The 27,111-nt window shown below is 38.9% G+C and overlaps 1 protein-coding gene across 1 annotated transcript in view; it reads right to left on the reverse strand.

The window, feature by feature from the left end:
* Window positions 1-228: 228 nt before the first annotated feature.
* Window positions 229-27,111, reverse strand: part of LOC118559042 (NXPE family member 3-like) — a 47,144-nt gene continuing 20,261 nt past the window's right edge. The window contains exons 2-4 of the mRNA XM_036129733.1: window positions 3,148-3,218; window positions 1,583-1,780; window positions 229-1,504 (exon numbers count right to left, since the gene is read on the reverse strand). Of these exons, the coding sequence (XP_035985626.1) occupies window positions 930-1,504; window positions 1,583-1,780; window positions 3,148-3,208 (834 nt within the window). The 5' untranslated portion in view covers window positions 3,209-3,218 and the 3' untranslated portion in view covers window positions 229-929. The remainder of the gene's footprint in view (window positions 1,505-1,582; window positions 1,781-3,147; window positions 3,219-27,111) is intronic.

The following is a 27,111-nucleotide window of genomic DNA, read 5'->3' on the forward strand; positions in this document are numbered from 1 at the left end:
ATTTCTGGGGGCCCCAGAGAAGTTTCCATGAATGGAGCCATCATTATTCATTAGCTATTTCAAAGTTTTAAGTCAATGTGTATAATAATACTGTGTTGAAAGGTTTTTGTCTCTTACAGGTTTTTTTGTTTCAGCTTTCTCATACGTAAATGTTGGAGATCATCAATTTCATCATCACTCACAAATCTGTTTGCAAATAATGTATTTTATTGAGGAAAAACAATGAAATCCAACCTAATTAATTATCCGATTGCTGAATCCATGCATTCTATGCATTTAACCACAGTTTATTTTGTAAATCTCCCTAGTTAGTCCTGATAGGTGATGGACCAATAAAATAAAGAAATAATTTAAACAGAACCTGTTAAAATCATCAAGCAACATCAAGCAAGTCAAAAGATCTTCTAAAATACACCACTAACATCTTGAGTGTAAGGAAATACCACATTAATTTAATCATTTTTTTCTGGCCTCAATAAAACCATCTTTGGAAAGCCCATACCAAACATTTTTAGCAGTTCAGATGTGGACTTGCTGGTGTACTATGGATAAATGTTGTATAATACAGATAGTCTTACACTGAGGGTCATGAATTGAAAGCTAAACATTTGCCTCCAAGATTTTCAGCTGAAGAACAGAATTCATAGTTCCATTGATTACTGTAAGTCAGACACTGATACAGCAAAGCAGAAACAGATCATCAGATTACTACCACCAAATTTTACTAAAGATATGATCGCTTTCTGAAATACTGTGTTATCTTCCAGTTAGCAAAGCCTTATAGAAAAGGTTAATCAGAGTTGACATGGACTCTCAGAACTCTTAACATGATACATTATAGCTGACCGGTCTATTTTGGTAGAGGTTCAGTTGTTAAATCCGTGTAATTATTCACCAACAGTTGCCTGTTTATCCAGTCAAAACAATTTCTAAGATTTTGTTGCTGCTTTAGAACTGCCAGCAGTGGGGCATGTGTGGGATAAGATGACATTTATCATATTCCTTATAATAGGAGGTTGTGGGTGGAGGTTGTGAGGGAGGTGGTGGGCTACAGTCATCTCCCAGGCATCCACCAGTTGAACATTCACCCTTTTGAATATTGCTCTGAGGACCTTATCACACTGTAGTGAATACCAGTCACTGTTTGTCAGTGTCTCATAAAGTGTCAATGCTTTGGGATTAGGGGTCCTGATGAAGACCAGTGTACCTGGAGCTCTGGTCAATAGATGCACCACTGCCCTCCTTATGCTCAGCAGACGTCGGATGTAGACTTCAATGGGGAAAGTGCTGAAGTGGGACCAGATGCCAATAACCACAACAGTGTTGGTCCCTCCAACTACTTTGTCCAATTCATTGGCAATATAACGCACCTGACTAGCAGGCATGGTGCCAAAACGGATGGGAGGACCATGGCACTGGAAGGTCACTAAAATGTTGTTTGCATAATCCAAGGCTAGGAAGGGTCCTGTTTGCTTTGGACTTTTCAGGTCAAACTTCTTTAGACCTGTAAATATGAAAGAGAGAAAAAAATTTGTACACAGACAAAACAAACTGTTGGCATACATTTCTGCTTGCCATCTACCTGGTACTGATTCCGTAAAATATTCAAACCACTGCCTGATGGTGGAGTCTCCATACATGTGGAGCACCTTGCCTTTCAGACACTGTCTAATTGCCATGGATGTATTAAACTGGAGAACCCTGGTCCCATCTAATGCCTGCCATACACCCTGGAAGTAATAACCAGCAGGTCTAGTCTTTATGTTTTGACTATTTTCCCCTGAAAGATAAGAAAAGAGGTTATAAAACAATAAAAATACAAGTCATCACGCAATTTCAGTTTCTGAAGTTGTTAAAGTGGGAGCGTAAATTACATCCAATTAAACAAATGTCTAATTTTGGGCTCTTTCATTGTCTGGCAATGGAGCACTCAGAATTGCTTTCTGGTTGCTAAAGAGAGCCCAACAGATTTACTTTCAAGTGGAGCATTACTGCTTTACTGCTTTGTACTCGTGCAAAAAACTTTATTGGACATTATTTTGGGAATATTTCAAATTCAATGGACACAGAAACTGAACGGAAAAAGGAAAAAGAAGGGAAGAGGGTGATGCAACATGTTAAAAGGGAGAGAAGGTGACAAAAATAGAGTAGGTGAAAAAAATACAAGATAATATCCTCAGCCAACAAAATATCACTAGAAAAACACATTATTGTGTAATACAAAATGTATTTAGTGGCAGCCAACGCTAACTATTGGGTTTGTCTGTATGGAAATGTTTCTGTAAGCACCTGGATCCAAATAACTGTGGATGTTTTGAGAGTGTGTTTGCCTTCTTGATTAAAAAAAAAGTTCAAAAAAGTGGTTGTGAGAAGCCAAAAACCCACCCCCAAGGGCGAAGCGGCAGACACCAGGGAGACCAGAGCCCCTCACATCTGAAAGGGCCTCCAGACCGTAGGAGCCCAAGGAGGATCGGCATGGGGGTAGAAACATCCTCCATCTCAGAGAAGAGCATAGGAGAGCCTCAGGAAATTCCCCAGCAGCAACAGTGCAGAAGCCCCAGCAGCCAGTTATGCCATAGCAGAGACCTGAGACTAGAGACTGGAGAGCATGCCAACCCCCAGCAGAGCCCCGATAGAGCCAGACATGACAACATGTAGTGTTGTTGCATGTTGTTCTCGAGTGCATTTAAAACTGGGATCCCACCCACACCCACACACACACACACACACACACACACACACAGAACTATCAGTGTCTACATTCAGTTTAGGCAGGGGCAGATACCAGGGGTTTAATTCAATTCAATTCAATTTTATTTATATAGCGCCAAATCATGAAACATGTCATCTCAAGGCACTTTACAAAATCAAGTTCAATCATATTATACAGATTGGGTCAGATTATACAGATTGGTCAAAAATGTCCTATATAAGGAAACCAGTTGATTGCATCAAAGTCCCGACAAGCAGCATTCACTCCTGGGGAACCGTAGAGCCACAGGAAGAGTCATCTGCATTGTACATGGCTTTGCTGCAATCCCTCATACTGAGCAAGCATGAAGCGACAGTGGGAAGAATGTTTCATTTTGGGCTTGTTATGTCACAACCCAACATAATACAGTAACTGTGGTAGAATGTGGATCTTACCTTTTACTTTTGGTGAAATGGTGATATTGGAAGGTCCTGCTGCTTGAATGGAAGTTTTCATGTTGATACCACTACATCAAAGCAAATATGATTTTTAAACACTGTCATGTCAAATGGAATCTCTCACCATGTCTTTCCTAAATTCTTTAAATGATTTTCAGTGAATATCATGTTTCTGTCCAAAAACTGTCACAGTTCTGTTATGATATTTTCTGTTCCTGCATGTGAAAACCCTGTCTACCATCCCCGTGATGTCGTTCACTGCTCCTGCTCCCTGTGCTGCATAGGTAATCAAGATTTGAGCAGTTACACCTGCAGCTGCTCCAATTTTGCGGAGCCGCTGCACCCGAGAGGAGCACTATATATTCCAGGCTCTCCCAGTGTATAATGGCCAGATTGTTGAAAGCAACCGTGTGAGTAAACCACCCAGTGTTCCTTGATTGTCTTCCTGATGTTGACCTGTCTTGTTACTGTGATTTCTCCTGCCTGTCTTGCCCTGTCTCCAGTAGGCTTCTGTATTCCAGACAGAGAGGGGCAGAGACCTCCTGCCTCTGCCCCTCATGGATGACCCAAAGCTTGGGCGTCAGAACTGTCTCCTGTCTCTATCCCTGTCTAGAAACCTCTGCTCGTAGTGTGTCTCTCATTACAGATTCTTTCCCCTACATCCCAGACGTGCCCCTTGCCTAAGCCCTTCTGGAAACCTCTACCCTTGGACGACTGCCTTCATGTGTATGATCCAAGTCCTGTCTACCTTGTCCCCCTCTGCCCTGCAAACTAACAATGTGAAGTGGATCAGTCAGTCAGTGATCTGGATCACCCAATCGGCATTGAAATCAGTCATCAGAGCCAGTGCAACCTCCTGGCATCTGAGAAGGTTAGTGACTTTCATGCAGTGCTCTATCATTTTTACTCAGTTGTTTTCAGCCACAAACCTTGCTGTTCTCCTTACAGTGGTTCCAATGTGTGCTCCAGTGAGTTCCTGTTCCAGCAACACCAGTTTTTTTTTAAATTAACCTTAAAACAGTAATTTTTTTCACAATTCAACTGACTCTTTATCAGCTAAATTATGGGGTCTCTGGTTTCTACTGGTTCATTACAAGCTGCAATTAAAGATAAGTATTCAAAAAATTTAAGAAAATTAAAAGTGCCGCTCAGCCTTTGCAGCTCAGCGCCACTTCGGCTTGTGTCGGGACCACAGGAGTACAGTTTCACTGCCTACACGCCTCCTCATGACTCGCCTGCCATTCTGCAGGACGTCACCAGGGGTTACTACGAGCAAGCCTCAATATTGCCCTCCACCAGGCTTCAATGTGCTCCAGTGAGATATTTTCAAAACTTGGGCAAATTCCAATGTTAAGCTTGGAAGCTGCGGTCACTTCCTGTTTGGTGGCAAAGGACTGATAAAGACTACATTTGTGTTATCAACATTTGACCTGGATCTGATGGTTAAAATGGATAACTTTCTGTGAGTCATATAATATGTTCTCACTACAGTCATGTGCTCATTTGATTACATCACTTTAGTCCTGCCCACTTAAAACAGGAAGTTGCCAGTTTCACTGCTGGATTTCCTTATTTTAAACATTTACTCATAACTTTCAAGAAAAGTTTGAACCAACAAAACATGTTGATACTGAATCCTGTTCTGAACATAGGCTGGACAGTGTGGATGTTGCTGAGGGGCGTACGTCTATAGCAAGCCATTTGTATACGTTTGGCTCTAAATCACACACGCATGACACGATTTGCTTCAAACTGGATAAGAATGATCTTTTTCAACCTACCAAAAGCTCCATTGGATTACATCACTATTTGGATCAATGTCGCCCCTTAGGACACTTATAAGGCTGTATCTCCTTGACACAGTATCTGTATCTCCTCAAATTTTGTGTACTTGACCATGGATGGTCAAGTGGTCAAGAGGTTGATTTTGTCAGCTGATGACATCACTTTAGCAATGCCCACTGAGCACTAAGTGAGTGTCATTGTTGCTGTTTACTCCTCATTGACAGTATTTCTCTGTTTGAAACATTAACCAACATTGCACAAGAATTTACGAAGACATTTTCATAGCACAACAGGAAGTATTAATTAATCTTTCGCCACCAAACAGAAAATGACCACAGCTTCCAACGGGAACATTGGATTTAGGCCAAACTTTAAACACTATCACAAAAGCAAGTCTTAGCCTGGTGGAGTGCAAATTTGAGTCTTGCTTGTATTACCCCCTGGTGGTGACCCACCAAAGGGCATATAGGTGGCAAAGTCATGCTCTCGCTGTTGCAACACATTTACAAAGTAATGACCTAATTGAGGAGTTTCAGTCAGGCTTCAGAGCTCATCATAGCACTGAAACAGCTCTGATGAAGGTCACTAATGACATTCTCATGGCCTCAGATAATGGACTTGTGTCTATACTTGTCCTGTTAGATCTCAGTGCTGTATTTGACACAGTTGATCACAATATTCTCCTACAAAGACTTGAGCATACTGTAGGGATTAAGGGGAAAGCATTAGGCTGGTTTAAATCTCATCTGTCGGACAGATTCCAGTTTGTTCATGTTAATAATAAATCTTCCTCAAACTCTAGGGTCACCTGTGGAGTACCACAGGGTTCAGTCCTTGGACCAATTCTCTTTACTATAATATATATATATATATATATATATATATATATATATATATATATATATATATATATATATATATATATATATATAATTCCGATTGGCAAAATTATCAGACAGCATGGGATTAATTTCCACTGTTATGCTGATGATACTCAGCTATATTTATCCATAAATCCTGATGAATCCAATCAGTTACTTCGACTGCAGTAATGTCTTGATGACATCAAAAGCTGGATGACATTAAATTTCCTGCACTTAAATTCTGACAAGACAGAAGTTGTAATCTTTGGACCAGAGTCCTCAAAAAATAAACTTCTTAACCAATCACTTAATCTGGGTGGCATTAACTTGGCCTCTGGTAATAAAGTAAAAAATCTTGGTGTTATTTTTTACCAAGACATGTCATTTGAATCCCATATTAAACAGGTTTCCATAGTTTCCTTTTTTCACCTCAGGAATATCGCCAAAATTAGAAACATTCTGTCCAGGGGTGATGCTGAAAAACTAGTCCATGCATTTGTTACTTCAAGGCTGGACTATTGTAATTCTTTACTATCAGGAAGTCCACAAAATGCAGTTCAAAGTCTTCAGCTGATCCAAAATGCTGCAGCAAGAGTTCTGATGAAAATCAACCAGAGGGATCATATTTCTCCAAATTTAGCTTCCCTTCATTGGCTTCCTGTTAAATCAAGAATAGAATTTAAAGTTCTCCTTCTAACGTATAAAGCCCTTAATAATCAAGCTCCATCATATATCAGAGCTCTGATTACCCCGTATGTTCCTAACAGAGCACTTAGCTCTGTTAGGAACTGCTGGTGGTTCCTAGAGTCTCTAAAAGTAGAATGGGAGGCAGATCCTTTAGCTATCAGGCTCCTCTCATTCCACTGTCGCTTCATGCTTGCTCAGTATGAGGGATTGATGCAAAGCCATGGACAATGGAAACGACTCTCCCTGTAGCTCTACGGTTCTCCAGGAGTGAATGCTGCTTGTCGGGACTTTGAAGCAATCAACTGGTTCCCTTATATAGGAAATCTTTGACCAATCTGTATAATATGATTGATTTTGACTTTGTAAAGTGCCTCGAGATGACATGTTTCATGAATTGGCGCTATATAAATAAAATTTAATTGAATTGTGTCATAAGGAATGGGTAATAATCCCTGTGGCGATAAGAGGTAAACTCATAGAAACACAGCTAAAGTGATTGGCAGCAGTAATTGGCTTTAAAAGTGTCCCTACAAAGCACTGAGTTTAGAGGGGATGTTATTTTGTCCAATTTGTTGTCTGCTTTACAATAAAAATAAGTACGCCAATCAAATGGTGCAAAATCTAAAACAATCCATTTGAATTCCCTGTTAGGCAACAAAATATGAAATATCCTTAGGGGTTGAATACTTTACACAGTACTGTACTCAGGACCCATAGCACATTAACAATCAGCTCACACCCGTGGTGCATCAAACAGTTCATTCTGTCTTCCAAAACCTTTCATTTCCTTCCACGAAGATTTGCAACTATGCTTCAGGCAGAAATGTTGTACAAGTACCACAATTTAAATGTATGTGTTTTACTAGGGCTTCATTTCAGGTGGATCTGTTCGCTTATGTTTTCTTCCATCTCATTTTAAGTTTTAAATGTCCAGCATGTGCATTTTAAAAAACATGGGATTTGCTTTAGGCTCTGTAACATCACTACAACACCTGGCAATTTGACATATTTTCATCACATTATGCAGTATTGTTTGCTTGTGCTGTTAATATAAATTACCATTAAATTTACCTTTGAAAGAGCTTTTCTTCCATTAGTTTCAGTTTTTTTTTGAAACCTCCTCTGGCATGCGTGATCCTGGAGTCACAGTTCAATTTCTTTGGCTTGTAGCAGAACCAGGGTTCACCTGTGTAGGGATCTGTGTAGTTACACAACTTCTGCTTGGGAGCGTTTAGACATACATTACATGTAGTCCTTTCAGAGACCGTGCCTGAACGAAACATGCTTTCAAAATAAATTCTGTCAGGTTGGTCCAGGTTCAGTTTTTCCAGGACTGTGACTGCCTCACTGGGATGAACCAGGGTAACCTTTTAGAAAAATAACATTTACAAGAAAAGCCATGTTAAATGTGATCTGGTATTTGCCATAAGTGTATTGTGATTAAGTCATGTTAATATGATAAATGTGCTCCTATTGCAGCGTTTCTCAAAGATGTACACAACCTTGTTAAAATGTCAGGCTGTAGTTGGAAAAAAATGTGAGAATGATAAATTATCTAAAATTATTTTCTTCTGACCCAATCTGACCCAATCTGTATAATATGATTGAACTTGACTTTGTAAAGTGCCTTGAGATGACATGTTTCATGATTTGGCGCTATATAAATAAAATTGAATTGAATTGAATTGAATTGAATTGTATACTGATAATTATTCTGTACATTAAAAAAAAAACAAGAAAAGCTGCAAAATTTCTTTGTTAAAGCACATTTTCATTCAGTTTTAGGATTATCTCATCTTTGGCATGTATTAACATCCACAATTATTTTTTTTCTACATTGCAAAGGTTCTCTAAATCTCTCACATTGTGAGGACATCTCTTGTCAACAATCCTTTTAAGGCCTTTCCACAGCTTTTCTTAGATTTAGTTCTGGGCTCTGTCTAGGCCCCTCCAAAACTTAAATTTTCCCCCACTGAAGCCTATATTTCATTAAAATTGATTTTTGAGCTGACTAACTTTGATGCTGACATCCCTCTTCAATTTTTTTAGCTTTCGAGAAGACAGCTGAAGTTTCCTAGCCAAATTCAACAGCTGTCTGAATGTATTCCTACCTTTATCCACCTTGGATAAAAACCTTTCTTTTATCTAAGGAAAACTAACAGGAGAATATTGATGCCACCACTATGTTTCACTAAAGACCTTGTCTTCTTTAGATGATTTCTACTGTTGTGTATCAAACGTATGTAACAGAAATGTGGCCTGGAAGTTAAAACGGTCACTCAACTCTTTGTACTCAGTTTCTTGTCCATCTCTGAAACATTTGAGTGTTTCTCAGATAACTGTCTTGTTCTAGGAGACTGATGTATACAGGGTGAAAAGGAATGCTCAGAGTACAGTCCCTAGTTGTGCTTCTGTGCTGCTGACTACCTGGTTAGACATAACACCCTTAACTCTCAAAAACTGTGGTCTGTTTGTCAGGTATTCTTTGATCCAGGTAATTATTGAGGCCTCCACTTGAGACTGTGTTAAATGTGTTAAATGGACTGAAATAATCAAAAGACAAGATGCTTTGTTCAGATAACAGGTTTGTTGAAGCAGATGTATGTTTAACTCCAACTCCATGATGATAAGCAAACAGGAGTCTCACTAGCCTTGCAGCGAACTTTGAACTTTGGAGTTTGCATGTTCATCCCATGCACCTTTAAGTTTTCTCACGCTACTCTGGCATCCTGTTACAGTCCAAAAAAACAACAACGACCAATGTATGAATTAGCTATTCTTGACCTTAGGTATGAGTGTGTTCTGGAATGGTTGTGGGTCTGTGTTGCCCTGTCATGAAATGTCCACCTATTTAGTTTGTACCCTGAATCTCACCCAATGATTGCTGAAGATAGGCACTAGCCCCGTCTAGCACCAGTCCTGTTCAACCACCACTATTAATGACAAAAACTTAAACTGTCCAGAAACATAACCTGTCTGTTTCTCAGTTCAGACATATGGAGAATCCAGGTATATGGCAAGCCGAATTAACATAAATTCGGCTGTACTGCCCTTACATTCCAGATATCTCAAATTGTTTTATGACTAGACGTTTTAGCGATTTAAGATATCTCTAAATATATTTTGACTAGTCAAAATACCTATTCGAGATATCTCTAATTACATTCTGACTAGTTGAAATGATGTCAGATTTACCATTGAGTTGTATGGAGACGTCAATTCAAGATATCTACAATGAATTACTGACTATCTGAAATACACATTTCAGATATCTACAATTAAATTACGACTAGTCATAAAGTAAATTCAACATATCTCGGTTTTAGTTTTGACTAGTCATAATTCTAATTAAAGATATCTCAGATGCCACCATAATTAAAAATATCTTAAATGTATTTTTGGATGGGAGATATGCAGTTTTAACTATCCATCCATCCATTTTCCAACCCGCTTAATCCCTCATGGGGTCGCAGGCGTTGCTGGTGCCTATCTCCAGCATTCACTGGGCTCGAGGCGGGGTACACCCTAGACAGGTCGCCAGTCTGTCGCAGGGCCAGTTTTGACTAGTGAAAACTAAATTATAGATATCTTCAAAGCAAATAATGACTAGGCAAAACTAAAGATATCTTGAATTGTAATTTTGACAAGTCAAAATTCCTTTTAAGATATCTCTAAATGAATTAGAAATATCTTGAATTATTCAGCTTTTCCATTAAAGATATCTTAAATTGACATTCTGACTAGTCAAAATTACATTACTGATATCTTGAATTATAAAATGGCTTGCCATATGTGAAAATGTGCGCTTTTATTTTCAGAGAAGCTAAAGGAGGGTGCTGTAATGCCTTGTGCCGTCTAGCATGTCAAAATCAAGAGCTAGCTGGCTTTACTATAATTTCTGAAGAGGCAGATAGCTTTACCACAGTATAAAAACTACATCTGGTTATTACCTGAACTGGCCCGGGCTGTGGAATATTCCTTATTTACAGCTTGGACATGGGTTGATAGTAGCGCTTTCAGCTCCCCTAAGCCATTTTTCAGTGCATTGTGTGTGTCGGCAGAAAGTAAATCAGAAATTCTTTGCAAATTTCTTAAGCATTCTTCAAGTACACGACTTTTGTGCTCTCCGTATATCCCATACTGAAAAGCTCTTTCTATATTGTGGCATTTCTTTTTACAATTTTGTCCAAAACTGCCAGCGCCATTGAATGTTCAGGCAATTGTTTGGACAGCTTAGTACAGCCAAAAAGGGGCTTACACACAATCTCTTATTTCAGATATCTAAAATTGTAATTCTGAGTAGTCATAATTACGTTCAAGATATCTTAAATTATAATTACGGATGTGTGACCCTTTCAATGATGAATCCGGTGACGTAATTTGAGATATCTTGAAAGGAATTTTGACTAGTCAAAATGTAATTGAAGATATCTTGAATTACTATTCTTTCTAATCAGAATGTAAATACAGATATCTTAAATTACCATTCTGGATAGTAAAAATGTAGTTTTGTCTAGTCAAAATGCATTTTTATATATCTGGAATGTAATTACGGATAGTCAGATGAAACCCAATTTAACAGAATACTGTTTTCACATGTGATAGTTGGCAGAAATTTGTGCAGCTCATTTACTGTCACTGTGAGACTCTTGGCAGCCTATATGAACAGTTTTCAACTACTTTCTATTAACTTTGAAGAAACATTTGGTTTCTATAATATAAGTTTTTCCTTCTTTTCTCAAAATATTGACTGACTTCACTGTGCAGAATTCTGATATTTCTTCTAATCTCCTAGCAATAGTGATGTTAGCAAAATGATTCAAAAAGCCAAAATGTTGAACTACTAACTGAACTATTCACAGGTTCTATTCATTAAATTCTCTTTAACTTATAGCAAGTGTAAAGGAGAGATGACTAAACATTAGAACTGAATAAAAAGGTGGTTTAACAAAGTAGTTTGGAGCACACACACACATATGTAACCTGTGCAGCCTTTGTTATTGTTAAAAAATCTCTACCAGATTTGCTTATTTAATAATACAGCATATATTTTATGAAAAAATGGAAACAAATGTCTCATATTTTTCATTAAACAAAGCTGAAAAAAGGACATATTCATTATTCAAATTTTCTTAATGCATGTACTGTGGGGAAACCATAGGTGTATGCAGCTTACAGCAGTTACAGAGAACACATTATATGCCACAAATTACAACTGTAGTTGACTGTAAAGTTTTAATATTACCTCAACTTGTGCACTTCCTTCCCAGAGTAAAGTGAATACAGCGGTGTAGGAACCATTGCGATGATCAAACACTTTACCCACCACACCTGCATGAAAAGCAGGATTGTGCAGCCGGGCAAATAAGACGTCTCCACCAGAATTCTTGGGGCGACCCCAGAAGTCAGAGATTTTTATCAATACCTCCAGTTGATCCCCTACATGCAATTGTCTTCCTCTGTTCCGTTGGAGAATGGTGAAAGTACTATGTGCTGGATCACTGGTGTCATTCAGAGAAAAATTTGACAATAGAGGTGGTGTTTCAGGCCAAGCAATGGATTCCTTCAGCATATCTAACTCAAGACTATATTCTTGTGATACTGAATGGAAGGAGCACACTCTGGTAGGCTTGGGAGGCTTTGTCACATGTAATTGGGTCACATTGGAATTGATCTGGGCCACAGTGGAGGGAATTTTCTTCTTTAACTAGGAAAAATTATAGAAATTAAACAGATCGTTATACAAACAGTTTTAGTAAAAAATTACTGGTTCATTTTAATTTTAAATATTATCAACCCCTAAGGTAAATAAAAGCTAAAGATATAACTTTTCATCTGAAGCTCCCCAAACTTTTGTTATGAATTTTGACTCTGTCAAACTTTTTCTAAATGTTTTTCACAAATTAACATGAATCACTTCATTCTAAAGTACATTCCAGGTTTTTTCTGTTTTTGGTTTTTCAATTCTGATAACATTTAAGAATATTTTCAGTCTCTATCCAACATGTGGGTGGTTTCAGGCTTTACAGTTTGACATGAAAGACTAAAATGATTGCTGAAATATTTTTTTATGCTTTAAAAACTTGAATCTCTTTAGTTGAAAGCAGATAGTAACCGATCCTAGCTGACATTATTAGGGTACATAGTAGAGCAGATTTTAGCACAGCTATCTTGTGGCAAAAAGTTCCTGAGTTTATTTCCTGGCCAGGGTCTTTTTGTTTTTTGTTTTGTTTTGCCCAGCAATAAGCCTGTTCAAGCTGTACTTTGCCTTTTGTCCAAAGACTGCTGGAAATAGGCACCATCACCATGCTTTCTTGCACAGATAACCAGTCCAGAAAACGGATGGATGTCTGACATTAAATTAAATTTCAATTATTTATGTCTGGTGAATTTTTTATGACATTTTTTACTGCTTCTTCAGAAGTTTGCATACATTTACTTATGTGGTAGATACATTTTGACCTGGGAGTCTCCAGTTGGTATTCTGAACAGATGTTTCTGTACACTATGCCAGCAACTTGGTTATGGCATTCCATGAATTCCTTCCCTGCTAGTATGTTACACCCTGCTGTGAGATGTTGTATGGTTTTTGGGGCCAAAATAGTAGCTTTAACATTTGCAAATGTGTGTGGAGAGTTGTGTGTCTGTATCTCGATTTGTGTGTGTGCAGTGGGATTTGCAAACGTGTAAATAAATCTGTAAATGTGTGAGGAGATTTGTGTGTCTGTACAACAATCTGCAAATGTGTAAAACTACTTGTGTGTAATCCGTTTTGCAAATGTGTAAAAAATCCACAAAGCTGTATTCAGATCTGCAAATGTGTACAGAGATTTGCAAATGTGTAAAAAATCCACAAATCTGTATTCATAGCTGCAAATGTGTACTGAGATTCGCAAATGTGTAGATCAATCTGTAAATGTGTGAGGAGATTTGTGTGTCTGTACAACAATCTGCAAATGTGTAAAACTACTTGTGTGTAATCCGTTTTGCAAATGTGTAAAAAATCCACAAAGCTGTATTCAGATCTGCAAATGTGTACTGAGATTCGCAAATGTGTAGATCAATCTGTAAGCACACACAGAGACACTTGTGTCTGAAGTATTTTCGCTTCAAGACCCAGAAATACAGACAAATCATTGGTTACAAGTCAAGCGGTTTTTCGGTTGGCTCTCTTTACACACGTGATTTTTGCTACTCTTCTGCCACGTGAGATGCACAAATGCGTGGAAGGATTTGTATGCGTATCTTTTTGATTTGTGTCCCCTTGCGCAGGCTCACAGGCTCACAGGCTGTGTCTTCCGGCTGTGGGAGGTCACGTGCCTTTCAAGGATAGAACCAAAGCGTTTTGATACCAGACGGCTGACAAGGCAACTTGTTATAACTATATAACTTTCTCCCTCTTAACAGCAAAAGTTTCTTGTTTTAATGAGAGACTTATCTTGCTAAAACAACATAATTTTTCTTCTAATAACAACGCAACATAACCCTGCATCAGCTTGCAGGATATTTGAGTGTCATGGAGAAGAGGAGAGACGGAGGGGCGCCTTTTATTTCTTTTTAAGAAGTCATCATTTGTCGGAGGAATGTATTTCTGCACTGAGGAGTGACAAGGTAAGTCATGCATATACAAGTCCTCTACTTGAATTTTGATCAATTCGGCAGTTATTTATATTTAACGACTATGCTTTGGAAACACTTGCTTCACTGTAGTACCGTCTCTGGCTCTGTTTACACGGTGAAAACAGGTTTGCGTTGCCTTGGTACTCTCCATTTACACACTACAAGGTTTAACTGTTGCTTAGTGGGGGCTTTCAGCTATAGCTGTGGGTTTATTCACAACAGTTTGGGTTTATACAAAACAGTCCTCCGCCAGCCGCTGTTTTCTTCTTCTGGGCAATTTGATGCGGAGCTTCAAAAATCACAGTGCTACTAGTGGTGCGGCATGGGAATTACACTGTTTAAGTACTCGTCTGTGACTGCAAATGTACCTATGCCTTTATGTATTTTAATTAAATATTATTAAATTTTAATTCAACACTTGTAAGGCTAATTAAAAGTAAGTGTATTCTACACAATGAAAGTGAGGCTAGTTAAAGCTACATTTATCCATATTTTATTGTGTCAAAACAAAGATATGAATACAGAGCTTTCTAATGGGACAATTCACAAGCCAGTGAAGGACAACTTTTTATATGAACTTCATTAATAAACCCAGTCAACTACTGACATGCTTTAATAAGGGGAAAAGCAAAAACTGATAATCAATTATCATTGCTGCAAATTCAAAAGTTCATATCAGAATTTATCAATAAAAGCACCTGCCAGCAAGGCACGACTATTCTCAGTTTATTTGTTGTTCCATTTGTTTTTTCTGATGTCTTTAAACTTACTCAGAAAAGAAAACAAATCTTAATCAACCACATTGTTCCATTGCAGTCTAGGTTTAAGCAATTTTAACGTTGATCCAGTCTAACCTTAAATCATAATTTTAAACAGCAGCTATTCTCCTTCTGATGGGAATTCTGTAAAAGTACTTTTTAAAATTCCCATAAACAAAAACATTAAGGTAGGAGGACCAGGATTAAGATAGCTACATTAAAAATACAGCCAGAAAATCAATGTTCTCTTTTACATCTTAGAATGCCTGTGCATTTGATCTGACATTGAAAATTTAAATACTTAAAAATTTTGAATTTGAAATATTTAGCTTCTCACATTTAGCATAAGTAACGTGCTCAATTTTTAGAAAGAATAAATTATGTTATTTTTACCTTTTGTTTAAAATAAAAAACTTGAAAAAACACTAACAAATTGTCTGCTGTGTTTACAGGTTGGCATCTCTAAAGCTGAATACATGGATGGTGCTGTCCAAACGTTACTGCTGGATATTTTGTTCCAGCAGTAACAGGGGGGGTACCACAGCCAGAATTCATATAGGGTAGTTCATGCGTGACGTCAGCGCTACATCCGGGTCCCGCTGGTAGGCAAAAACAGAACTGTTCTTGTCTACTACATGACAAAACGGGTGATTTAGAGCGTACTTTTAGTTAGTTTATTTTTGGAATCTAGACAATGCCTACGACTTGTTGTGCTCCCGGTTGCACAGAGAGGCATTCCAAATCGTTGGATGTACGTTTCTGTCGTTTACCGAAGGAGGAAGGACGAAGAAAGAAATGGATATTTTCAATTAAAAGAGCGCAGGCAGACACTCCCAATTGACTGGGGGAGCCATCATACCACGACAGAATTTGCAGTCTACACTTCATCTCCGGTAAATACAACTTACTTCTGCTCTATTCATTGTTCTACTTAAATAGCGGCGGAGGGGAGGTGGCGATCGCTACACAGGCCGGAGAAGCGGCTGCTGCAGCAGCAGCAGCAGACAGCAGCCGCTGCTCCATTACGCCCCTGTTCACGGGCGCTAGTACGTCTGTGTTTACGTTGCAATGTCGCCGACACCCCCACCCATTTTAATAAGACAAAAACACCAAAATAATCCGTAGTGAACAATTGGTTTTTTTTAACCTACCGGGCCTCCTGAGACGCGGTCTGTGTCCCACGCCGCTTTCTGCTGCTACACAAACATGTCTGAACATCCATCCATCCATTCATTTTCTGACCCTCTTAATCCCTCATGGCGTCGCGGGCGTTGCTGGAGCCTATTTCCCGATATAAAATAATTGTAGCCGTCCAGTGGTTTCATGCTTCCATGCTCTCTCGTGTGTACTGGCCTGCGTGTTTATAAGGCAGCTGTATATGTCGCGGTACGGAACACTTGGCCAGCATTTCATAGACTCGCTCCGTCCCTTCAGGCTTTTGCTGTGTGGATCTGGCAATCTGATACCATCAACTATCAACTTACTCTTAAAACGATCTTGTGATACGTTATCTAAAGAAGAAAAATACGCGGAGAACTCGTCAGTTTCTCTGTTTGCGTCCGCCATTGTGTTCGCCTTTTGCCTACCAGTCCGGCGCGCATGCGCGAAAAACCCGGAAGAAAACAATAGCAGTGAACTGGTCTATAGACATGGAGACAGAGAATGGTACAATGAAAGACATTCAAAGATTTTTGCGTCTTGATGACAGCTATCCTGAAAACCACTTCATTGTGGGATCCAGCACCCACAGCCAGCACATCAACAACTGTTGGGATTTCTTAAGGAAACGTTGTGCACAGTACTGGATGAACCTTTTTCAAAAGCTGAAGAATACAGATTGCTTTACTGGTGACTTCTTGGATAAGCAGCCAATTCTGCTCACCTGTTTAAATATCACTGAGGTATGTTTGAATGTAAAAGATAAATACTATATGATACATGCTTTTAAATATGGAGTATGTACTTTAGGAACTTGTTTATTTTCTTGTCTTTCAGGAACAACTCTAAAAAGTGGTTCACTTATGGAACATCATTTGTAAGATTAGAGATGCAATTGCTCCAGGTGGCCGGCCCTACATGATGTATACCTGGGGTGTCAAGCTCCAGTCCTCGAGGGCGTGTCCTGAAACTTTTAGAGGTTTCCTTGGTCCCACACACCTGAATCAAATGGCACAATTAGCTCCTCAGTATGCAGTCAGGTTCTTCAGAGTCCTGCTAATTACCTGATTATTTGACTCAGGCATGTCGGACCAGGGACATATCTAAAAGTTGCAGGACACCGGCCCTCGAGGACTGGACTTTGACACCTGTGAACCCTTCCATGGCTTTTTGGTGAACAAGATCATCTCAAACAGGTTTCTGAGCAAGCGGCAGAAACTTGCACAGTCCAACGTCTTCAGAGGACCATTCACATGTGATGAGACAGTTCAAACTATCATACCTTCTGATGACGGAAAACTTTCTTAATGCACCGTCCACACATGATGAAACAATTGAGTTATGCTTATTTTTAAGAGCTTGTATGCACACAAACCTGTGACACGTGTGACATTTTCTTGTAAAAAAGAGTTTGTGGAGCAAATGACCTTGTGAGCCTGTCCAGAATGAACCTGTCACTTTCCGACAGTCAGAATTAGGCAGCTGCAGACCCCACAACCAATAAAGGAAAAGCATTCAAAGAAATACAGATGGAGGAATAAAAAACAGACCTCTGTTTTCACTGACTCCCATGTACTTAAATGTTTCATCATGATGTACATAATTTTTTGAATTTTGGTAACAGGTTTTATATTTTGTGTGATTCTTGTTGTGTGTGACAGCACATATACACTACTAAATATATTAGGACAATAACAAGAAATTTAACTTCACATTTGTCTTGTAATCTGTCATGTAGGACAAAATGTTTAAATGACATATTCTGTAAACCCCACCACTGCTCCTTATAATGAAGACATAGTTTTAATATTTATAACAGCAAGACTCTTATAGTTCTCTGTTACTGAACACTGAGACCCAAGTTATGTACTGTTTGAAAATGATGATATGGTCAAATGAGATGAAAAATAAAGTGCCTATGCTTATGTTCAATATGAAAACTTTTAATGAATCTTTGGTAAAAACCCATTACAAAATGAGATGCAATGGTTTGTGATCAAACCAACTCATTCTTTCCTTAGAAACATAACATTATATTGCAATGTTACATCAACTCACAGAAGAACATACATTAAAAATACCTTTAACAAGTTCTCTGAAAGATCCTTTTGAAAGGAAGTTCTCTACCTCCAGATAATGACCTAACTAGAACATGATCTATGAGTATTAAAAAGATGAATACATGGATCTCAAAATTGAACATGAGAAAATCCTTTTACATATGACAAAAGTCATTAGAAATCTGGGCACTATTGTGCTCAAAGCATTTATCCATTTTACATCAACTTTGAAGAATATAAAAGAAATACAATGCCCTATGGAAAGAAAAGAAAAATAAGTACAGTTTAAACACATGCTTCAAAAATGTTTACCTTAAAGAAGCTTAATAGCAACAGAAATAATTTCACTTCAAAAACTTGTATTTCACAATGTTGTTGGAGTAATCTTTTTAATCAGTATTTTTGCTCTCTATCTCTATATCAGCTAACTGACTCTATTGTGGCTCACTTCCATATGTTCAAGAAAACATATTAAAAACACATTTTGAGTCAAATGGTAAGCTTTCTTTTTAAATATATTACATAGTGATATTACCTGAAACCAAAAACATTTTAGATCAAATTGGACTTTTTCCATGAAGATTTGCATGTAAAGAGTTTTTCAAGCGATGTCTGTTGAAGGACATCTCTTTCACCTTTTCCTTGGAACTCGGAGCAAAATCTCTGGGTGGCAATTCTTTCAGCATAGGTGGGAATATAGATAGCCAAGCTCTCATCCATGCTTGCTATACCTGATATATCAGTCTACAAGCACAATGAAATTATGGTTAATATAAAAACCGAAAAAAATAAAAAGACTATTTTAAGCACATGATTATTAATCTTTACATCAGAATTTATGATTAAATGGATGACATGTTTTTTTTAAAAAATAAGCTGCTTATCTTTATCTCTATCTCATTAACATCCATGAAGAACATTTGCAGTCACAGGCGCTGTTTACAGAGTACTTAAACGGTGTAATTCCCATGCCGCACCACTAGTAGCACTGTGATTTTTGAAGCTCCGCATCAAATTGCCCAGAAGAAGAAAACAGCGGCTGGCGGAGGACTGTTTCGGCTGCAAACTGTTGTGAATAAACCCACAGCTATAGCTGAAAGCCCCCCCTAAGCAACAGTTAAACCTTGTAGTGTGTAAATGAAGAGTACCAAGGCAACGCAAACCTGTTTTCACCGTGTAAACAGAGCCAGAGACTGTACTACAGTGAAGCAAGTGTTTCCAAAGCATAGTTGTTAAATATATATAACTGCCGAATTGATCAAAATTCAAGTAGAGGACTTGTATATGCATGACTTACCTTGTCACTCCTCAGTGCAGAAATACATTCCTCCGACAAATGATGACTTCTTAAAAAGAAATAAAAGGCGCCCCTCCGTCTCTCCTCTTCTCCATGACACTCAAATATCCCGCGAGCTGATGCAGGGTTATGTTGCGTTGTTATGAGAAGATTTATGTCGTTTTAGCAAAATAAGTCTCTCATTAAAACAATAAACTTTTGCCGTTAGAGGGAGAAAGTTATATAGTTATAACAAGTTGCCTTGTCAGCCGTCTGGTAGCAAAACGCTTTGGTTCAATCCTTGAAAGTCACGTGACCTCCCGCAGCCGGAAGACACAGCCTGTGAGCCTGCGCTCAGGGCAGCCTGGCAGCCTGTGAGCCTGCGCAAGGGGTCACAAATCGAAAAGATACGCATACAAATCCTTCCACGCATTTGTGCATCTCACGTGGCAGAAGAGTAGCAAAAATCACGTGTGTAAAGAGAGCCAACCGAAAAACCGCTTGACTTGTAACCAATGATTTGTCTGTATTTCTGGGTCTTGAAGCGAAAATACTTCAGACACAAGTGTCTCTGTGTGTGCTTACAGATTGATCTACACATTTGCGAATCTCAGTACACATTTGCAGATCTGAATACAGCTTTGTGGATTTTTTACACATTTGCAAAACGGATTACACACAAGTAGTTTTACACATTTGCAGATTGTTGTACAGACACACAAATCTCCTCACACATTTACAGATTGATCTACACATTTGCGAATCTCAGTACACATTTGCAGATCTGAATACAGATTTGTGGATTTTTTACACATTTGCAAATCTCTGTACACATTTGCAGATCTGAATACAGCTTTGTGGATTTTTTACACATTTGCAAAACGGATTACACACAAGTAGTTTTACACATTTGCAGATTGTTGTACAGACACACAAATCTCCTCACACATTTACAGATTTATTTACACGTTTGCAAATCCCACTGCACACACACAAATCGAGATACAGACACACAACTCTCCACACACATTTGCAAATGTTAAAGCTACTATTTTGGCCCCATATTCTAGGGCCTCTTTGCATATCCGGCACCAGGGATCTTGCCTGGTATGGTAGATCTGGGCCTCTATTGCTCTGGTACTCAATCCCTGCTCCTGTGCTGACATGATCAGTGTTTTAGTGCTGTCCTTCAGTCCAGCCCTCTCTAGCCATTGATAGTATTTGGTCATATCAGCCACTTCAGCTATCTCTCAGTGGTACAGCCCATGCAGCGTTTTACCTCCCACAATGGTTTCTTCAGTTCCTTCTCTTCCAGCTTCCATTGTCTGAGACATTTACTGAGCGTTTCATCCCCTCTGGCCATCTTTCTGATATATTCTTGGAGCCTCGAGCTGTTTTATCTTCATTGGTGGCTCTGATGCTCACTAGATCACTGCCTCCTTCTTTGCACTTAGTGTATAGCATGTGGATACAGAATTTCGGGTGGATTCCACCATGCATGGTGAGCAGCTTTCGTGTCCTAACATCAGTGGTCTGGATTTTCTCCTGCCGTCCTCCTTCATCTATCTATCTGTCTGTCTGTCTGTCTGTCTGTCTGTCTGTCTGTCTGTCTGTCTATGTATATATATATATATATATATATATATATATATTAGTGCTGTCAGTTAAATGCGTTATTAACGGCGTTAACGCAAACCCATTTTAACGCCGACAATTTTTTTGTCGCCGCGCGTTAAAACACACACACTGTTCCCTAATGTTTTTCCCCCGCCGCGCTCTCCGGACTGTGTTTCTTTTACCCTCGGCGCTTTCCGTAGTTTCAAGAGTGCTAGAAAACTGTAGCAAAACACACCCGCCCCGAAGGGTTTCTTTTACCCTCGGACACATGCGACTTTGGGCTTCTTTTTTCTAAAAGCGCTTCTAAATTTCATGAGTCACGGGTTGCGGGTTTTTTTGGGCACGTTTCTGAAAGTGAAATCGCTTATTTGGGCTCTAAAATAAGTGACGAAACAACGGTTATTAAGAGACCTGCCTGCACTAGACACTTTGTATCCAGCTGAACTATCCCTCCGCCATAGGAGCCGACGGTAGTAAAGGCAGACAGAGCAACTCTGCACGTATTTTCTGCAGTTTACGGTGCAATAACCGGTGATAACTGCTGAAAGTAGATTACTTGGTGCAGATCACCATTTTATCAGACATTGGTTCTGAAGATGAGTTTTTAACATGCTGATAACATTGCAGAAATCCAACCCATAAACTGTACTTTAATGCTTATTAATTGGTTTTCTCTGTATTTGACAAACTAAGGCTGAATCACGTTGCCAAACGAAGGACCTGGAGTTACTAAACAGTTGCTAAACAGTCTCATTCAGGGTATTAAGCTCCTGCACAGTTGCAAGCAAAGTGTAAGACTGGAATGACCTGTATTGTTGTTGGTGTGAAAGCTCAGAATTAGATGTGTGTGAGAGAGAGAGTGAAGAAATGAACAAAACTTATGACTTTATTGAAATGAACAATTTTTATTAATTTATATGTTTATGCATAATACCATGTCTAGCTTTGTTTAAGAGGCAAAAAAAATATATCGGCATGAAAACAGGTATTTATTTACACATTTGTTTACACATGGTGTAAACATCAGGGCGTCATGATTAGTCATTTAGCCATTATAGTCCAGAGTTTAACATTTGGCACCAGGATGTTTTCATTCCAATTCTGAAAAGTGCTTGAAAAATAACATAAAAATATGTTTTGTACAAGCATGTATTTTATTAGTGTCATTTATTGCAAAATTGCACATTAAAATGCCCAAACAGGCTATTACACTTTCAGAAATAAAAGGATAAAATATGCGATTAATTGCGATTAATCTCGAGTTAACTATCGACATTATGCGATTAATTGCGATTAAATTTTTTAATCGTTTGACAGCACTAATATATATATATATATATATATATATATATATATATATATATATATATATATATATATATATATATATACAGCTGCAAGCCACTAGAGTTTTATCAAGCCCAGAGTAAAGTGCAGTGCAGTAAGTTAGTAAGTTGTAATTAAAAATAGATTAACATTTTTAGTCAGCTGCCCGACTTTAAAAAAGCTGGACTTGACCACAGATTTTAACAGTGCATGAAAGTTAATATTATCGTGTTCTAAAGTTTTACGCTTAAGTCTGTTGCAGTCAGTGTCAGATACTGACTTTAAGGTCTCAGGTCAACACTAATGTTAGAGACATCAATGCACACAAACAACAGTAACTTTTGGGAAGTTTATTTTTAGAGCAACTACAAGCAGTCGTATAGCCGATTTGGGGTGACCCCCCCCCCCCCTTTGGTCAGTATTGGATGTGAGTGTTATGTGGGAATGTGTGTACAGCGTTTTTTTTTTTTTCTGTGTGATGTGAGTGGGGCACAAGGGAGGGATGGTGTGAATGAGTTTTCCATTTTTTTTTATTTTTTTTTCCAGGTATGGGTGTGGTCCGCTCCCTCTCCCAAGAACATCTCAAGTCTCCGCTAGGTGCGGAGCCCATCCCCCCACGTCCTGCCCTCCTCCACTTCGTTGGCGGGCGCCTTGGCCCTCTGGCGCATTGGTTGGCTTCGGGTTTGGGGCGGGTTCCCGGGCGTCTCTTCGCGGGGCCTGGCCCCCCGGGGGTCGGCCGGGGCCCCCGTCGCGGGGGCGGGGCGCCCCTGGGGCCTCTGGCCCTCAGGGCCCATGGCCGGGACCACTTCAGCGGGGCTAGCTGCCGGCGGAGCCTACGGGCTCGTCCCCGCGGCTCTTGAGGGCGTCGGCATTGCGGTGGCTGGGGGATTTCCTCGGGGTCGTCTCTGCTCCTTCCTTGGGGGGGGGGGGGGGGGGGGGGGTTGCAGATATCCTGTGTCGGCCCCTCCTGGGCGACATGCTTTAGGGACCCCTTTGGGAGTCCGGGGTTACGGGTCCCCTGACGCCTGCCTCTGTGCTCGGGGAAGGTGGGTCTTCGGTTCTCCACAATCACTATCAAGCTATTTCTGGATAATCTTCACCTAAACTAGTGCACTTTCACATCTCCCACAGGTGCTGGGTCCCAGGTATTAAGTGTTCACTTATATACAGTAATCTTATAATTTATTTATTTATTTATGTTCTTTCACTTTCTTTTTTCAAATATCACATTACACATGTCAGCTTACATAATAATATATATGATTTAGCAAGGGCATCTAGGTGTTATTCGAGTATATCTGTTGCTTTATGTCTGTTGGTTGTGCTGTTCTTTTTGTGTCTCTTTCCAGGTGATGGAGCAGACAGAGGACATTTTATCATTCTCTCCCTTTTATCTCCTCTTTCTTTCACCTCTACTCTTTTTTTTCTTTTCTTTCACTTTTTGTTCTTCCTTTACTCTCCCATTGTCATGTCCATATAATTTTAAATTCTCCTTGCAGGAATCATAATAAAGCTTTTACAAGCATAAATCAAGTGGAGCACTATGGCGAAAGCTGTTCGCTCCACTTGTAAAAGCAAAATCTGTCGAGCTCTATCTGGCATTGAGACATCAATTCCTATTGCCATATTGCTAGACAGGACACTGGGGAAAAAAAAAAAAAAAAGAGCAACTATTTTCCTTTTTAGTGTCATAAAAGTCTGACTGTCTTCTGCCTAAAAAAAGAAGGCTAAACACTGGTTTTCTAACTGACCCCAAAGAGACGGGGTAAGGAGAGAAGAGGAAGAGGCCAAAATCTTAACAAAATAAAATAAAAAAGCAGATCTCCATTATTAAAAAATGAGTGAAAAACTACTTAAAACTACTTTCTTATTTTATTCAGTAATTATCTGTAATTATGTAAAACATATTTTACAAGAATAAAGCAGACAGCTGGAATGGACTCAGGAAGGTAGAGTTTTGGTGGCAGCAATTTTAAAACGACCACATAGCCGTTTACTTGTTGAGAAGGTGCCATATTGAGCATAAATGTTGTGAACGGAGTTTAAAGAAAAGCGATTCTCCTCATATTAGGCAGTCTTGGTATGTTGAGATCTTCACGATTCGTTTCACTCCACCATCGTTGGAAAGTGCTATGAGCATAATTATCGCATTAATATGGAAGATTAATGTCGATTTAAGGATGTTTTGTATATCTTTAAGGTTATCCCCTCAAGCGACCGATCACCCCACAGCTTCCCGGAGGAATTATTGGATTGATAAAATCAAGTATCCTAAAGTTACTGATTTGCTGTGCAAATCATTCTTTAAAATTTCATTTTATCAAATAATGTTTTGTTTTAACTCAGAATTTGCATTGTGAATGGGTTGAAACACATACCAAACTGTTTCTAAATTAGTTAAGCTAATTTGATCTCATCCCATATCCTTTAAGGTTAACTTTGGTTCCCTAACTAAAATCTGCAGTGAACCAGGATTCACTAAATCATTCTGATTATGGTTTTCAACTATCTTATTTTGTCCTTTGTTTCTTTTGTGTGTACATAGTTCCTTAGCTTCTTTTTATCTTAATTTTGCTTAGTAGTTTAGATTTCACTAGCCTAGTAGAGAGAGTTTGTTAATTTAAATATAGTGTTAATTCAGATAAACAGCAGTATATAGTGGTGTTCTCTGGATGTTTATTTTAATTTCTCTTAATAATTTCTTAAACTCAAAGGGAAGTTGTCACTCATTTATTCCATGTGTGCAGTTTGCTGTTAAAAGAATGCCAGTGCTCGAATCATTCCATTAAACTATTGCCCTAATATCAGCTGTTTGGGCTAATATTTACCCTACAATAACTAACAGACCGAGAGTTATTTATTAAACATTAAATAACTTGTGCATAATAGTGCATAATAATAGCACAACAATAGATACTCACCTCTGTTAATTTATAGATTTCTTCAGTGATGCCCAAATTGTGAAACATTAAGCATAACACACACATCACTAAGAACAGAAAGATCCAGGCATGCTTCCACAGAAAGAGGTTTCTGCACCTCAATCCTCCCTTTGGGGATGAAAAGACATTATTCTGCAATATGAAAAAGAAGCATCAGAGCAAATTATCTTAAATACTTAGTTGTATGGCAAGAAAAATACATTGCTTTGAGTTCAATATTTTTAGAATAAACACTGGTGATTTCCTTTTTTTCAATATGTAACAGGCATTCTAATACGTTTGGTGTCAATATTCTAAAAACATCCCTATTATATCCTTGTTGTGAATGCAATATAAATGATGAAGCTTGAAAGATTGAAAGATTGTTTAAAAAATATTAATTTCATTTATTTTCAATATAAGTTTAGAGATATGCAAGCCAAATTCAGCAATACTCAGAGGTCATCTCAAAAATGAACTAAAAGACAGCAAAAAAAGTCTCTTGAGACTGAACCAATACTAATTCAGGTCAAAAGTTAAATATCAGAAAGAAAACGAAAAACACAATCCTAAGGTCAGGTATCCCTAGGGGTGTGATTGCTTAGTTTTAGGTCCCTGGGCATTCTGCAGTTCTGTTTAGGTGTGAACCTTCTTGGTATGGTTAATTATCTTTAGATTCTTTTTTCAGTCACCAGGTAGTTTCCCCTGTGTTCCGTCCCCTTTATTTTTTAGCTCCTTGTATTCCTGTTCCCTTTAGATCCCTGTGTTCTACCTTGTCCTGCCTGTCTCTTTCCTTATCAATTCAATTAAATTTTATTTATATAGCACCAAATTCATGAAACATGTCATCTCGAGGCACTTTACAAAGTCAAATCAATCATATTATACTGATTGGTCAAAAAACTTCCTATATAAGGGAACCGGTTGATTGCTTCAAAGTCCCGACAAGCAGCATTCACTCCTGGAGAAGCGTAGAGCTACAGGGAGAGTCGTCTGCATTGTCTATGGCTTTGCAGCAATCCCTCATACTGAGCAAGCATAAATCGACAGTGGAAAGAAAAACCACCCATTAACGGGACGGAAAAACCTCCAGCAGAACCGGGCTCAATATGAACGGTCATCTGCCTCGACCGACTTGGGGTTACAGAAGACAGCAGAGACACAACAAGACAGACAAAAAAGCACAGAAGCACACATTGAACCAGTAATCTGTTCTACATTAGATGGTAGTAGCGGGTGAGCCGTCTTCTCTGGATGATGTCACAGTTAACAGAACGCCAGACCAGGTGTACCTACTATGAAGAAAAAGAGAGAGAGCAAAAAGTTAAAAGCTGAAATGACAATAGTCATTTCAATGTAATACAATGCAAAACTGGAGAACAGCAGACTGAAGAACAGTAGAAATCAGTAGAGTGAGAAAATTAGACCCTGATGTCCTCCAGCAGCCTAGGCCTATCACAGCACAACTATAGAGATAGCTCAGGGTAACATGAGCCACTCTAACTATAAGTTTGTCAAAAAGGAAAGTTTTAAGATTATATCACTTTCCTTCTTTTCACCTGTCACTGAATGGTCTAATTGTTTTCACTTCTGCTCCTGATTGTAAGATTTGCCTGCTGCACCCTGAACATTTCTGGCCCCTTCCTCCTCCCATACAGCCCCGATTCCATTCACCCTAGATCATCTCCACCTGCCGTCTCACTCATCCTGAACTCAATCCACCTGTCAGCTTTACAATATAAACTCACCTCAGTCAACTCATGACAGCACGAACTGGCCAAAGATGAACCTGTCACTCACACAGAGCTCTTGTGCAGGAGCCGGCCAGATGAATCCACTCCCCTTACATGTGGTCAGTGCAGCGGAGACCGCTCTCCAGGGACTCAAGTG

Source organism: Fundulus heteroclitus, unplaced genomic scaffold, assembly GCF_011125445.2.
Source record: "Fundulus heteroclitus isolate FHET01 unplaced genomic scaffold, MU-UCD_Fhet_4.1 scaffold_209, whole genome shotgun sequence".
In the NCBI taxonomy this organism is placed as follows: domain Eukaryota; kingdom Metazoa; phylum Chordata; class Actinopteri; order Cyprinodontiformes; family Fundulidae; genus Fundulus; species Fundulus heteroclitus.